Below are 15,966 nucleotides of genomic sequence, written 5' to 3'. Positions count from 1 at the left end.
TTCCACATGTAGAAAATAATGGCAATATTTAAAATTTTATTAGAATCCAAGTAGCAGAGGTCTTAAGGTAAAACCCATCGCAGCTTGTGGGCCAGGAGTCTTCTTTCTCTCCCAGGCTTCAGCAGGTATGCCCATGGTTTCTGAGGACTTTCGGGAGGGCAAAATCACACCAGCGTGGTCATTTTATAAAGGGAACGGCAAGCCTTGCAGGTTGACCAGGGCTGGGCCATGTGTGCTCCACATCCAAGGCACAGGCTGAGGTCGGTGCAGTGGTGTGAGTCCGGGAGCGAGCAGAGCTAGTTCATAGCCGGAAGGGCCTAGTTCTGCTTCCTGCTTCACCACCTAACCATTAGGGAAGTGCACAATTCTCTTCGTATTTGGACATTTGTTTTTATATCGGTTGCAAAGGAAATCAATGATTTCTTGGAGGCTTCTTTCATCCTTTCATTCTTGATAATATCTTAATTAATAACTGGAATTGCTCACCTAGTGTGTGTGGCAGGAGATGGAAGGTTTGGGAAGTTTAGGCCTGTGCATCCTCCAGGGAAACTGGTTATTCTGGAAACTTTAATATATCCTCGAGTCTGTAAAGAAAATAAGCACACCCAGACACTATCTACCTGAAGAACTCGTCTTCATCCACTGCAGCCAACCGGCAGCTGGAAACTTAATGTTGCCTAATAACAAAGGGACGTGTTCAGTCCTGAAACTTTATTTTCTGCATCCCTCTGGGGAGAGCAAGAAGCTGCTGGCCAAAGCAAGAGGCACTGGGATGCCTCCTGGAGCCTTGGCTGATCTGGACTCTGGAAACAAGGAAGCTAGGAAGATAGAGGAGACTGACTTGCCAGTTCTTCCGTTTTGAGTTCCCACAGAAAGGATCCTGGGTTCTTGACTGTACAGGAAACAGAGACTTGAGAAAAAAAAAAAGACAGACGAATTTTACCAACACCCCCGGGGGCGCATCGGCACGTGAGATTCCACTAAATCCCGCGTGGGAGGAGCTGGAGCTGGAATTAAGGGCCAGGGTTGTTGAGGCGGTGGGGAGGGGGCAGCTTGTAACTCAGGCAAAGAAAGGGCTTCCAGCTAACAAAGGAAAGCAGACCAGCCTCTCTGTGCTTCCCACCAGCAACCCGGTGACGGGCAGGCAGCACAGAGCCAAGGGACCCTGGAAGATTTGTGAGTTCAGGCTGAGGTCTGGTAGATGCATTAATAAAGATGGAAACACGCATTCTTCTACAAAACTAAAACTTCAGTTGGAGGCGAGGAAAACAAAGGGGAGGGGAAAGGTCGAAGGTGTTCCAGAAACAGGCTGTCGCTGTAACTCCCTCGGAACTGAACAACATAAGAGCCTCACAAAGTCCAGCTCCCGGGGACTCCTTCCTCCCCTCTCCCCGAGAACTATCAAAAAACACATTAAACTCAAGACTCATACAAAACCCTAGGTAGCCTGAGACTCAGGCTTCAGACAGACAGCAAGCAGACAAGCCCCTCCTCCCAATAAGCCACATTCCTCTTCCAGCTGCACGCCAGACTGACCAGAGCCAAGCTGGAGCACTCCCCAGGGACAAGCAGGAATGCAAAACAGAGCGGAACTGAGCTCCGGGAAGATTCATATCCAAGCGAGTTTTTATGAGGCTAACAAAGGGCGTCAGAAAAACTAAGGCCAACTGGAGCACAGCCCCGTCTGTAAATCCCTGAGGTTGAATGAAGTGCTCCAACTAATGAGAACTTCCTTTTGGAGAGAACTGTTCAACAAAGCTGTTAGCTGCTTGGATATTTGAAGAGAAACCTAGTGATTTATTAAGGTTTGAAGAAAAGTAATAAAACGCATTCATGGTCTGAGTTCTTAAAACCTCAACTTCATTTTATCTATTCCTAAGCTGTTTTTTCCTTCTCCTCTTCCCTTCCCCTCCCCCTCTTCTTCCCCTGCTCTTCTTCCCAGTTCTTCTCCCCTCCTCATTCCCCCCCCCCCTTCTCCTCCTCCATTGAATAAACTCTCATATTATAGTCCAGGCTGGTCCTGAACTTGTGGCAATCCTCCTGCCTCAGCCTCCAGACTGCTGAGATTTCACCTGTCATATCACCATCTTAAAATACTGTGATGCTATACAAGGCAAGAAGAGAGAAGTAGGGCTTGCTGTGCCAGAACCCTAAGCACCAGTTCACACTGCCAGAGTAAAACACAGTTCTCATCTCACAGGGAATGAGAGAGGAGGCAGGTATGAGTGACTATCGCCCAGGAACACAGACTTGGGTAAACCCAAAAAAAGATGTTCAAATGTAGAAACGGGTTCATAAAAATTTCACTGTTACCGAACAAAACAAAGTCATAAATTAAAGCTCTTTTCAAGTACATTTATGGGACTAGAAGGTCAGAGGCTACAGTAAAGCAGTAAGGGTCAGATGCTCTCTAACAACATCCTCAGCATTGGGTTTGGTGAAAACTAGTGGTGTAAGCTATTGCATTGCAGAAGGTAGTAACAAGGTTAGATCAGGTCAGAAGGAGAAACTGGCGAATGGCTACTGTAAGCAATAAAGGCAGCCCTTGTGGCAGATGCAGCACCCCAGGATCCACCATGACCATGTTCTCAATGATTAGTCTGTGTGTCGTTTCAACTGTGCTGGAGCCTTCCAGCCCTAAGCTGCAAAGCTTGTTCCATGGACTCTTAAAGACCCTATGCAAAAGAGCAATCATTATAGACCATCACTGAACCCTGGACAGATGCTTTAACATCTGGCACTCTGAGGATACCAAGGTACCAATGCTCCTGTCAGCAATCCACTATGCTGCCATCAACCCAAATGGCAGTATGTGAGCAAACCCAATGTTCTAGGGGAATCTCGGAAGCTACTCTTCCTTGGTGTCAAAGAAAGTCCCTCAGGATCCAGAAACTTCTGGGAGGTCCTGGTGGGCAGGAAGAGAACACATAGCCCTACACAAAAGGCCTCTAGCAGAATGATAGAGAGGACTGACTGCCTCCTCTTCACCCGCACAGCAGGGCAACACTCAGCTCTGGGTTGCCAAGCAGCCCAGTCCCCATTGGCAGAGCAGAGAGGATGTTTGAAATCCTTGCACAGACACAAGAGATTGTGTGTGGTGCTGGTAGGTGGAGGTGGCAGGCTGTGGCATATCTTCCAACCCCAGGATTGGTATGTACTCCGCAGATGTTCACATGACCAAGTGAACTAACTTCAGTCCCATCCTGCTGTGAGCTTATCATGTAACACTGAGCATTCAGTTCAGCTTGTGCCTTGACTTTTCCATGTACTTAGCAGGCATGAGCCTTGAGAGAAGCTCTGTGTGAAATGTTCTGAAAAATTTAGAGTTGCCTTTCCTTTGTTTGTTCTAGATTATGGGCAGGTGTCAAACTGTCAGTGTCCAAACAGCACCATTGTAATATCTTTCTTCTGATCAAAAAGCTCCTTTAGCTGGATACAGTGGCTCATGCCTGCACTCCTAGTACCCTTGAAGCAGAGGCAGAAGGACTGCTAGGAGTTCAGAGTGAGACCCTGCCTTAATTTCTTCTCCTGGTACTATGGTCAACCATCGCAACAAAAGCAACTCAGGGAAGCAGAGAGCTGTGACAGCTGTTGCTTAGCTCCCCTTTTTTACTGAACCAATCAAGGATCTGCAGTATTACCTTTTCCAGTCAAGGAATGGAGGCACTCACAGTGGGCACATCTTCCCACATCAAGGAAATCAAGATAGTCCAACACACGCACGTCTCCCAGGTAATTGTAGATTTTATCAAAAAAGACAAACATTAACCATCACAGACTCAACAACCTCCAAGCCAAAAGTTTCTCTAGCTTGTGAAAACATTTTCCTCATAAAGTCAAAGCTAATTTCGTTATAATACTTTAAAATCTTGAACTCAATTGATTTCTAACAAGTGAGTATTAAAATTTTTTTGTTCTCCATTTTAAATATGCTCCACAACAATTCATTTAATTAATAACACAGTAACCTATATATCTAGTTTTAATTGTGTTAACTACTATAGCTTTTTCTGTGACTGCCTGAATGCTTTTGCTACAGCAAGCCTTGTGATTTTAACTAATATTTAATCTTCACAACAACTTAATAAGGACAATATTATTCCCTTTCTATGTATGTAAAATCAGACATTAAAATGGGAACAGAGCTAGGATACAACAGAACCAGCCTCTGACCAGGTCTATACTTCCCAAACTTTCACTCCTCTTTTCACTCTGTCAATGAACTGACTTTACAACAGACCTATGAGGCCAGCCAGATGGCTCAGTGGGTAAAGGCATTTGCCATACTAACCTGATGAGCTGAGTTTGATCCCTGGAACCACAGAAAAATGGACAGAGAGAACCAACTCCACAGATATTCTCACATCAATGCATTCACTATGGCAAGTATTCCTCTCAAATCAAATAATGATGATGATGATGATAACAATATTTTGAAGGAGAACATTTAAAGATTTATTTTAGTGTGTATATTGTATATACGCATGTGGAATGGATACCTATGGATCATGGAAGAGAGTTTTGGCTCTCCTTCAGCTGGAGTTACAGGTGCTTGTGACTACCATGAGTCCTGGGAATTTGGGTCTTCTGAAAAAGTAGCAAGTGCTCTTAACCACTGATCCATCTCTCTTTGCCCCACTGAAAATGGTGAAACTAAAATAATTAACAAACTAGGGTATATATTCATGAATGTCATAACTACTCATTGTTTTCCTTTTTAAAAAGGGTTTTTTAAAATATATTTCATATATATCCATTTTGCCTGCCTGTATGACAGTGAAAAACATGCACGCAGTACCTACAGAGGCCATAAGAGGCTGTTGGAGCCTTTAGACCTGAAGTTATAGATAATCCTGAGTGGAATTGTGGGTGCTGGGAAAACAGGGCCTCTACCCAACAGTCAGTGCTCTTTACCACTGAACCATTGTTGCATCCCCCAAAGTTTTTTCAAGACAATGTCTCCCTTCCCCCCCCCTACACACACACACACACACACACACACACACACACACACACACACACACACAGAGTCTTGGTCAGCCTAAAACTTTTGGCAATCCTCCTGTGTCCTCTGAGTGCTGGGATTATAGGCATATAACCACTGTGCAAGGCTCTAACTAGTTCAGAATAAGACACCCCACCATGAGAGGCAAGGCTCCAAACTCACTGCTGATTCTGCCTCAGCTGACCACACTTACTGTCCTTCATTATTTGATACAAACTGTGTCAGATGAACGGTAGTCACACACAGTTTCTGACAGTCTCTAGGTCAAACAACAGTTCTGATAAAGACTAAAATAAAGCAGAAAAGATTATGCAGAAGACAGTGGTTGCCATGTAAAGCTACTCCTTTAAAAATGTAACTATACACCAGGCACAGTGGCACAGGTAGGTGGTACAGGTAGTACATACCTCTAAGCCCTATACCTGCAAGGTTGAGGCAAGAGGATTAACTCTGAGGCCAGTTGGGCTACCTGGTGATGTTTGAAACAAAACTGGGCTCCATTTAAAATGTCTTTTAAAGATCATTTCCATTGTCAGGCATGGAAAGTCTCTGCACCAGTTATTGCCTCATATATTTGGCTGATTGCACTAGGGCATGGAAAACTTGTTCTGTGACTACTCTGGGGCCCTGGCAGGTTCCACCACAGGTATTGTCTTGTACCTCAGAAAGAGAACTGTGCAGTGTCATCACACCAGCTGGAGGCAAAAAGTCTTGAGAAGCAAGTCAAATTTGGCTTGCAGCCATCTGCACTCATAATGAGTCTCCAGTGTTCTAGCAACACAATGGGTTTATATAGTAGTAGCGCCACTCTAGCCCAGGTAAGAAATATTACACTTAGCTTACAAGCTAAGATAGTCAACCACAGCTCTAAAGAATCACACATGTTCTAAATAACTTTGAAGCAGATGCTGACTTCCCACATCTTCTTCAGTGCTTGGAGTCCAAGGGAGGGTCCAGTACTTAGGGTATAGCAGAAGCCAGAGTTCTCAAACCAGACCAATGATTCATTCAATGAACTTTTGCAAGTGAAGAAGTTTGGACACAGTGTAGTGGGACACACTATGACATACTGCAGCTTCCATGGAGGGATTTTTTTCTTTTCTGTTTTTATTTTTTGTTTTCTTTTGGTGGGGGGGGGGTGTAAGAGTGTAGGGCAGATACAAAGGCATGGGGAGATGAGTGGGATTGGGGTGCATGATGTGAAAGTCACAAAGAATCAATAAAAGGTTTCTTTTAAAGCCCCAAACTTTCTGCTTTCACATTTTCCACTGTGATTTTGGTGCTGCACAGAGACTGGATGGCTTATTAGGGTTCTAGAGTCCACAGCATAGGAAGGCATCCAGGCCTAGCTGGAGAGGAGAGAGGAAGGCATACAGCACCCGGTTGTTGGTAGAACATAAAGGTGACATCTCCAGATGTTGCTGCTAATACAGGAGACTGGGCTTTTAGTGACATCATCTCAGAACTGTTCTAGATACTCTAAATTTTTTTTAAAAAAGGTATTTTCTTTCCTTGCCACTTACTATTTTGTCTTAGGAAATCTGGCACAAACAAAACAGGAAACTAATCAAATTACTGACATTCTTAGCCTGCATGAATTCTTGTCTTGACTAAATATGACACTTGAAATTAGGGGTTTCCCCGCCTTGTGTTTCTGCTGAGTAGCTCCACAGTCAGAGCATGCACCAACCAAAGGCCAGATGGGCAGGCACTCAAGAGTAGCCCTTGCTCTCTCATCTCCTCTGCAAGTTGGTCTAAGAGAAGAAACTACAAAACGCTGAAATTACGCCTGCCTTTTTCATTGAAACCAACAAAAGCAAAGGCAGCCCTAATTCATGGGAAATTACAAAGACCAAGTCCATTGGTCAACTATTGAGGAAAACAAAAATAACCAAATTTAATCACTGTAACCACTGTAATTTCCCAAACATTAGCTATTAGTCTGGAAATAGCTGGCTTGTTGATGGACTAACTTCTTCCTTGAGAAAAGGAGAGCCCAGAGACAGGGTGTAGGAGTTCCTGTCTATAGTCCCAGCTCTCAAAGACCAAGGCAGGAGGATTACCATGTGCTGAGTTGGACCAAGCATCTGGGAGAGCCTGAGAGGGGCGAGTGCTTGCTGTGCATGTGAGCACCTCAGTCTGAATATTCAGAACATGCATACATTTGTATGCCATCATACACATGCAAAAACACTACTCCTGAGGAAAGACGGGAAGCAGGGACAGAGTTCCCGGAGGCTTGCAGGTCACATCCTCTGGTAGATGCAGGACCACACAAGAGAGATCCAAACTCAAGACAGGTGGAAGGCAAGGACTAGCAACAGAGCTTGTTCTCTGATCTCCATGTTCTGTATTGTGGCACCATGTACCTGCACGCGTGCTCGCCCCCACCCTCCGCCCCTGGCCTCCCCCACACACTCAAGACAGGGACTTCTTAATAAGTTCACTAGCCTGAGCCTAAGAATTTTGACACAAAATCACCAGAGTAGCCCAGAGGTCTCCAATGCCTTTTCTTTTTGGTGAGCAGCAGTCTTCCTTCTATGGCGAGAGCAGTCCTGGTGCTATGGTGGGATACAATCCTCGTCCTATGGTCTGATATGTGTAATGATCCCAGGCTCTAGGCACCAGCCAAAAAAAAAAAAAGAGCAGAAATATCAAATATACATTCTTTTCTTCCTGGTTCTATTTATGCACTCATTATAAAATATCCACCAACAGTTCACAGAAGGAATTATTTCATAAATAGAAGTATAATTTACTCGGTATATAATTCATTCTATGATGAGGGAACAAAAAATAGTATTTTTATCAGGAAACAAGGATTAAAAATACATTCAATCTGAGAAAAACAATTAACTTACACTCACAAAGCAAAATGAAGTTTCCATAAATAAACTTTAAAAAAAAAACCTCATGGTTTATTATGTGAAGCATTTGAGAAATGAAATGTCGAATGATTCTAGTTGTAAGAACCACTCCTTTGTCTGAACCTGCAAACACCTGGCACCAAGGGTCTATGGAACAGGGAGGGAGAGCAGATAAAATGGTGGTAAGCAACCAGGGGCTGAGGTCCTCACACCCACCTATTTGGAGAGCAGAGGTCTGGTGTTTAGAGTAGGGCATGCTGGCATGCATCTATAATCCCAAGGGTGAGGCTGCAGTAGGAGAGTTGTGCTAGGGCAGACAAGGCTACACAGCAGACTCCATTCCCCAAAGGAGAGCCTATATTAGATTCTCACTGGGTCTTTGGGCAGCTCCTCTGCTTCTTGCTCTTTTCAGAAAAACATTTTATTAAGGAAATGCTGGTCCTCCCTCCAGCATTGGAGGGCAGGCACTCCACAGTCAGTGTCATGAGATGCTTGAATCCCAGCAAAGTGCAGCTTCATTTCCTCAGCCACAAAGTTCTGGAACTCACTACCTTACAACCCATGCTACAAAGCTCTCCATCATCATTTCCCTTCAGCACTTATTCTGTTTCAAATTTGAGTTTACAAGAAGTGTGAGATCCTTGCTGGCTATGTTTATTAAGAGGAGATCAAAGGCCCTCTTTGCTCTTTCAGTCTTTTTACATCTGCAAGGGACATCAGACTATTTCAAACAACTGTTGTTTCTCCACCCAGGAATTCAGTATGAGAAATATGCCTTTGTTTCCAAACATCTACCTCCATGAAGCCTAGGTCACTCCCAAATGGTAAGCTCCCTGAGGTCACACAGGACATCCTGCTCTGGGTCAATACTTAAGAGCAGTCTTCAGCACACCATTTACGGCTGCCAGGCTGCTTCCCTCTCTTCCCCCCAAGTCCCTTTCCTAGTAGGAATGGCTTCAGTCCTTATAGAGTAGTAGAAGGTGTTCATTTTCCCAAGCACACTTGAGAGGATGGTTTTCACTGTGTGGAGTTTTCTAACAATCACAAGTTGGCAAGAAAATATCAAGGTGGGGTCCTTAAATTATAGGGTCTTTCCTGCATTGAGGACGACAAACTTCAGGTCAAGGACCAACCAAATAGCTGGAGCATCAACTTGCAGAAGTATGATAATTCATTCCACACATATAGGCTTAAACATATTCAGATCAGTAGTGTCTTAGTGTTTATTTGCACAGCCAGTGACCACACAATAAACAAACTCTAAATTTCTGATGGCAGATGCTTTTGGAGAAGTGGGGACCCAACTATCCGGGTACCAAGAAGATAATGAGAGGTGCCTCTGGAGAAGGGAAGAGGAGAACAAGAGGGTCCTGAGGAGCCTTTGGTACTGTTGTTTTTCATTAGAAGATGTAGATGAATGCAAAGGTTTATATTACTTAAAGATTTCTTGTATCATTTATTTATGTTTAGGGGTATATGGTCATGAATGCCAAACACAGGTTTTCTAAAAGAGCAGGAAGCACTCTTAACCACAGAGTCATCTCTCCAGCCCCAAGTTCTTCATACCCTTGAGAGGAAAATATAGTTTCATAATTTAATATCTTTAATTTTATTATTTTGCACTTTCTTGTATCAGATTTTAACAGTAGGATAATTAAATAATGGCAGAAGTATCTAGAAAGAGCAATAAAGATACTAATGACTTTCTTCTTCTTTACCCTTTTGGTTTTTCAAGACAGGATTTCTCTGTGCAGCCTTGGCAATCCCGAAACTTGCTCTTTAGACTAGGCTATCCTGAAACTCACAGAGATCCACTTTCCTCTGCCTCCCAAGTGCTGGGCTTAAAGGCACATGACACCTCACCATCCCTTTTTAAAATAGGATTTTTCTATGTAGCCAGACTGGCCTGGACCACTCAGTCCTGTTTCAGTCTCCTAAGTACTAGAATTACAGCTTATGTGTCACCATGGCCGTAGCCTAATGATGATTTTTTTTTTCTTTAAACTGAGAGTGCTCTAGAGGGCTGGCCATCTCTGTAGAGATGGTTTCCCAAAGTGAAACGAGACTATACTTTCCAAAATACTTTGAGACACTTATAGTTTGAATTTAAATTCAACACGTTTGTTTCACAGGCAATTCAAAGAAATTGAGGAAAGGTGTATATGATAAAGGTACTAACATGCAGTCTCCGTTTCAGAATTTATAAGAATGATTGCTAGAAGCTCTAGGAACCTCTCCATGGATCCTAAGCACTGCAATGGCTTTAGGAACCTCTCCATGGATCCTAAGCACCTGCAATGGCTTTAGGAATCTCTCCATGGATCCTAAGCACCTGCAATGGCTTTAGGAATCTCTCCATGGATCCTAAGCACCTGCAATGGCTTTAGGAATTTCTCCATGGATCCTAAGCCTTGCAATGGCTTTAGGAACCTCTCCATGGATCCTAAGAACCTGCAATGGCAAGGAGAGCTGCCCCTTCACAAACTACTCAGCATTTCTAACTAGCGTTCCTTAAACGACTTGTGTTTTTAAAACAATTATATTAAATAGCTGAAATATAAACATTACTATAAAGTGAAGATTCTTGTAGGGCAGAACACTTCTAGGCAGGTAACTCTTATATGGGACTATGCACAAAAATCCATGATCAAATAAAATGTGGAAAGCATTGGTTTGGCTTCAATTTTTACATTTGATCTACACAGAATCAGAATACTTAAGAATATGGGTGCAAATATATTAGTAAGGAGTGACTGGCAGGAGAGGTCACTGAATCTGTGGGTTTATGGTGGTAGGGATTGGGGTCTGGAGGGATTCTTGTCCTAGAGAAGGCTTTGCCAGCTGCTCCTGTATGGAGGTGTAGGTCTGAACAGATAGAGCATCCACTACAGCAGCCACCACACATCACTTCTCAATATGCACCCAAAACCCAGATGTTAATGTTAAATATCTTCATTTAAAAGTGTCAGTTGAAAATGACTAGAGACAAGCCAGGCAGTGGTGGCGCAAGTCTTTAATCCCAACACATGGGAGGCAGACACAGGTGGATTTCTGAGTTCGAGGCCAGCCTACAGAGTATAACCAGTGTATATGGAGGTAGTTTTCAATGTTCATCATACCCAGGAAAGCCTGTTTTTAGGCAAGGTAAGCACTGAAAAGGTATAAAGCAAAATAATCCATTTTATTTTTTAACTGTCCATATATTTACAGTGAAAAAAACCTTCATGCATCATAAAACATAAGAGATACTTGACTTTGACAGTTATTCAAAATTAAGAATGTTAGGAAAATCTAATCAGAAAATGTTAAGTAACTAGTAGCCCCAGATTGTATCACAGTCATGAACAACATTTAATCATGAATACCATCATTTTCATTTACAACTTTAGTAACAGTATTTATAGTTTCATATGGTTACTTTATGCCAAATATCTTATGCCAAATTCTAGTCACAGGCAGAAGTGAGTATTTAATTTGAAGATTTCTTATGGTCCACACTATGAAGATATATTTTAATGAAGATTACATGATATACAGCCAGCAAAAGAAACCTGTTGGAAGGGTGGTGAACTGCCAACAAGCTACACACTGAGCTAATACACTACTGCAGGCCATGGCGGGTCCGTGATTGTGGCCATCATTTCCCTGAAGTTCAGGCTTTCAGAGGTCATTGAACGTTATAATTATCTCCAAGCTATTTTCTCCACTGTCATTTAAGCTTTGTCTAAACAGCTGGGTATGTTGCCAAGCAACGTCTCCATCTCCTCTGCTTAACTCTGCTTCTAATGTAACTTCCGTGGTGCCATAAAAATCATTATAGGAACGTAGATTTCTATCTGTTGGAGGGAAAAAAGAATTTACACTTGAGTTTTGGTAGTTTGAAAAGCAAGGAGAAGTTTCAAATGCACCTCTTATAGGACTGATACAGTTTAAAATCACTCCTTGAAAACAGGTATTTTTCTTTATAGAAGAAATATATCCTTTGTAACAAAGAGGATATTTTTCTTCCTGCCTTTTTTCAACACACACACACACACACACACACACACACACACACACACACTCCTATCAGTCTGTCTAATAGAAAATGAGATGAAATGAATTTTAATACAGTTATATGAGTAACTCTTTGGTACATATCAATGAAATGCATACAGCCCAGAGTATCCGGCAAAGAGTCACTTCCTGTGAACACTCTAGCTGGACCTACCTCCCAGCAGGTTGACTTGAGCCGTCTCAGATCGCAGTTTCCACCTCACTGATCCAGTCTCAAAGGTTTGGCTACTTGTGCGGACGGAAACAGTGTCTACTTTTAGACCAGCTGACCCACACTCAAACTTCCAGGAAATATAAGCAAAAGATGATCCTTCTTTTCGGGCCAAATAAACCTAGAAAATTCAGGGCAAGTAGGAGGAATTTTCAGAAGAAATAAAATAGTGTGGAAAATGAGAGTCTTATCATTGCAGAATACTTTGAACAACAGGTAACTAAAAGTGAAAATTACTTCACTAAAAAGATTCTTAATGCTATCATTTTTCTTGCTATTAGCAATATTTCTTATGGTATCTTTTTGTATATATAACAAGTTATTACAGTACATACGTCCCCTAAAGTATAATTTGTTTAGAAGTTTATTACTTAAGGCAAGCACTGAGAGGAACAATGCTGAACATGACTGTCCTTTCAAATAACTGCCCCTTGACTCATCTCCTCAAGTCAATATTTTAAAACATGCTTCCCAATGACAGTGAGACCACAGCCTATCAAAGGACATGACACAGTTCAGCTACCACCAAAGGCTGTGGAAGTGACATACAGTCCTGCCTTCCCCTTCTCACTCCACCCTTCTCACTTTAAACAGTCATAGCTTAAGGTATTCAGATCTACTGGCTGTTTCCAGTATATCCCCGTCACAGCTACCCTTCCATATGTGTCATGAAACTCACATCTCTACCTGGGTCCTCTATAGCCCAACTCCCTCACTCTGGCCTGACGCTAAGAATCTCACTCTATCCTCTACTCTTATCTGTACTCTCACAATACTTCTGTGTGTCTGTATGAGAAGAGATGTTCTGTAAGAGGCTCCTCCTCACCATGCTACACTAGCCATGCATGACAGCATCTGCTCTTGCTACCCAACAGCACTCTCATCAAATTTGAGTTTTAGGTCCCACACACTCCATGGCATCCGCCTAGTCTATGTACCTCAGATCACAGGCTCTTGCTTTAAGTCTGTCAGTGTCCAAGGCCCTTCAACACTTCATCACGCCTGGACTTGCCAAACTTTCTTTACTTCAGTGTAATTATTTGTGTTTTGTCTAATGGAACCACATCAAAAGGACTCTGTGGGTATAAACTCTGAATTCATGGGGGGAGGGAGTTTCTAATAAACATGAAGTACTTATTAGGCATTAAAGGCATGTAATTTATATAATACACACAAGTGGGCAGATATTCAAATTAGACTGGTTCATTTAGAAACACAACATATACTCTTTGGATGTAGAGCAAATGGCTGAAGGACCAACTATGGAAATATCTTCCTGTATGTGCTACTTTTTCTTCTAGTTTCTATCACCAGGTAAAAATAACAATGACTCGCATTTACTTGCTCTATCTTTCTTCCTGGTTAAATATGCTTGTATGGACTTTTTTGTCAACTTGACTCAACCTAGATATATTTGGGAAGAGGGAATCTTAATTGAGAAAATTACTCTTCTAGAATATTCCAAATGATAGAAGAAAGTAGAATATAAAGAAAAACATGTGATTCTATAGCTCTTAGTTCATATTCAATAATATAATTAAGGTTTATATTAATACGCAAGTGGTTGAAAATAATAACTTACCAATAGGTAATGTTGCCAAGTAGAAGATCAGATAGTGTTAGTAAATACTATGTTATGTTTATAGAAAAAAATTCAAGGACACTAATCTGAGAACATATGACAGAAGCTGTAGCTAATGATGACAATTTTATTCTGTAATGAAGTATCTGGAAAGTGAAGCTGCATTTGGAAGTTGCCAAATGCAGCTTCATTTTCCAGATATTTCATTACAGCTGAGCCAGATGAGGAATGATGGGGATGCCCTGAATACAAAACTCAATCATACAATCAGTCTTTAGGACCAGATATTCCAGGCTACCAATGGTTAGAAATATGGAAGAGCTGAATCTAGCATATATAAATACAACACCTGTCAGTTAAAAAAAATACTAGAAAAATCATGTATTGAGCAAGATCTCTGGCCTTAAACATATCTAACTGGAAAAGCAGAAAAACAAGAAGCAGTTCACTTTTTAAAAGGGCAATTTAAGTTCATTATATGAAAAATGTGAATGCTAGAGGAATTCATTTATTAAAAAAAGGGGAGACATTTTTTAGCTAAGGCCACAAAATAAATTGGTTACATATATATGCATAAAGGCAAGTCTATGAGTATTGCCTTGATTATGATGTGGTAGGGCCCATGGCAGGGCATGTTGTACTTTGTTGTATAAGAAAGCAGACTGAACTAGCCCTGAACTAGGCCTGAGGAACAAGCTAGGAGGCAGCAGACCTCCGTGCCTCTGCTTGAATCCCTGACTTATGGCAGACGGGCTACAAAGTGGTAAGATGAAATATCCTTTCTTCCCCAAGCTGACTTGGAACTATTTTATCACAGCAATAGAAAGTCTAGCAAGGACAATACTCATTAATCTGAAATGTTATCAGAATGATTAAATTAGACATACTACATCTACTGAACAATCTTGCTCTAAGAAGATGGTCTTGGGGGCTGGAGAGATGACTCTGGCTCAGCTGTCGAGAGAATGTCTTGTTCTTTCAGAGGACCTGGATTCCATTCCTAGCATCTACATGGAGTGGCTCACAACTTCCTGCATCTCTAGCTGCATGAGATCTGACTCCCTCTTCTGCCCTCACTGCCACAGGTACCTGCACTTATCTGCCTAGACACATACACAAAATTTAAAAAATAAATATCAGGGCTGGAGAGATGGCTCAGCGGTTAAGAGCACTGACTGCTCTTCCAGAGGTCCTGAGTTCAATTCCCAGTAACCACATGGTGGCTCACAATCATCTATAATGGGATTTGATGCCCTCTTTTGGTGTGTCTGAAGACATCAACAGTGTACTCATATACATAAAATAAATAAATCTTTTTTAAAAAACTTGAAAAAATAAAAATAAATAAATAAATAAATATAAATCCTTAAAAGAAAGCAGGAGGCAGAGGCAGGCAGATCTCTACATTTAAGGCCAGTCTAATCTCCATAGCAAGATTCAGGCCAGCCATAGCTAGGCAGTAAGACCCTGCCTTAGAAAAGCTTTTCCCACCCTCAGATTTAGATATGTATAGTCAACTATTGCCTTTAGTCATTAGGGTCAGATGTATGAAGCTATCAAGCATTCCACTTAAGGTCAGGACAATCTCACTACAACATTCTCTGGCGTTCAAAATTTCCTACAGTATACAGACATTTGATTTTTGACAAAGAAGCCAAAGCCATACAATGGAAAAAAAGAAAGCATCTTCAACAAATGGTGCTGGTCTAACTGGATGTCTGCAGGTAGAAGAATGCAAACAGATCCATACTTATCACCTTGAACAAAACTCAAGTCCAAGTGGATCAAAGAAGTCAAATAAAACTGGACATACTAAATCTAACAAAAGAGAAAGTGGGGAATAGCTTTGAACTCAATGGCACAGGAGACAAATTCCTGAACCGAACACCATCAGCTCAGGCTCTAAGATCATCGATTAAGAAGTGGGACCTCTTGAAACTGAAAAGCTTCTGTAAGGCAAAGGACACTCTGATTAGGACAAAACTACAGCCTATAGAATGAGAAAAGATCTTCACCAACCCTATATCCCACACATGGCTAATATCCAAAATACATAAAGAACTTAAGAAGTCAGACACCAACAAACAAAACATCCTAATTTTAAAAAGTGGGGTACATAGCTAAAAAGAATTCTCAACAATTTTGAATGGCCAAGAAGCACTTAAGGTTAAGTGACGATAGGTACGTGGGTTCATTTCTGGGTCTTCAATTCGGTTCCATTGATCTACCTGCCTGTCACTATGCC

General features: G+C 41.8%; 1 protein-coding gene across 2 annotated transcripts in view; it reads right to left on the bottom strand.

Annotated features, from left to right (window-relative positions):
* Positions 1 to 10,872: 10,872 nt before the first annotated feature.
* The window catches only part of Ngly1 (N-glycanase 1), a 58,047-nt gene continuing 52,953 nt past the window's right edge, over positions 10,873 to 15,966 (bottom strand). Inside the window, exons 11-12 of one of the 2 annotated variants that reach the window (XM_031363074.1) lie at positions 12,083 to 12,260; positions 10,873 to 11,708 (exon numbers count right to left, since the gene is read on the bottom strand). In XM_031363074.1, the coding sequence (XP_031218934.1) occupies positions 11,533 to 11,708; positions 12,083 to 12,260 (354 nt within the window). In that variant the 3' untranslated portion in view covers positions 10,873 to 11,532. The remainder of the gene's footprint in view (positions 11,709 to 12,082; positions 12,261 to 15,966) is intronic. The other variant, XM_031363076.1, reaches the window with a different exon arrangement.

Source organism: Mastomys coucha, unplaced genomic scaffold, assembly GCF_008632895.1.
Source record: "Mastomys coucha isolate ucsf_1 unplaced genomic scaffold, UCSF_Mcou_1 pScaffold9, whole genome shotgun sequence".
Lineage (NCBI taxonomy): Eukaryota > Metazoa > Chordata > Mammalia > Rodentia > Muridae > Mastomys > Mastomys coucha.
Note: the sequence above shows the minus strand (reverse complement) of the source record. Positions and strands in the feature narration are given on the sequence as shown.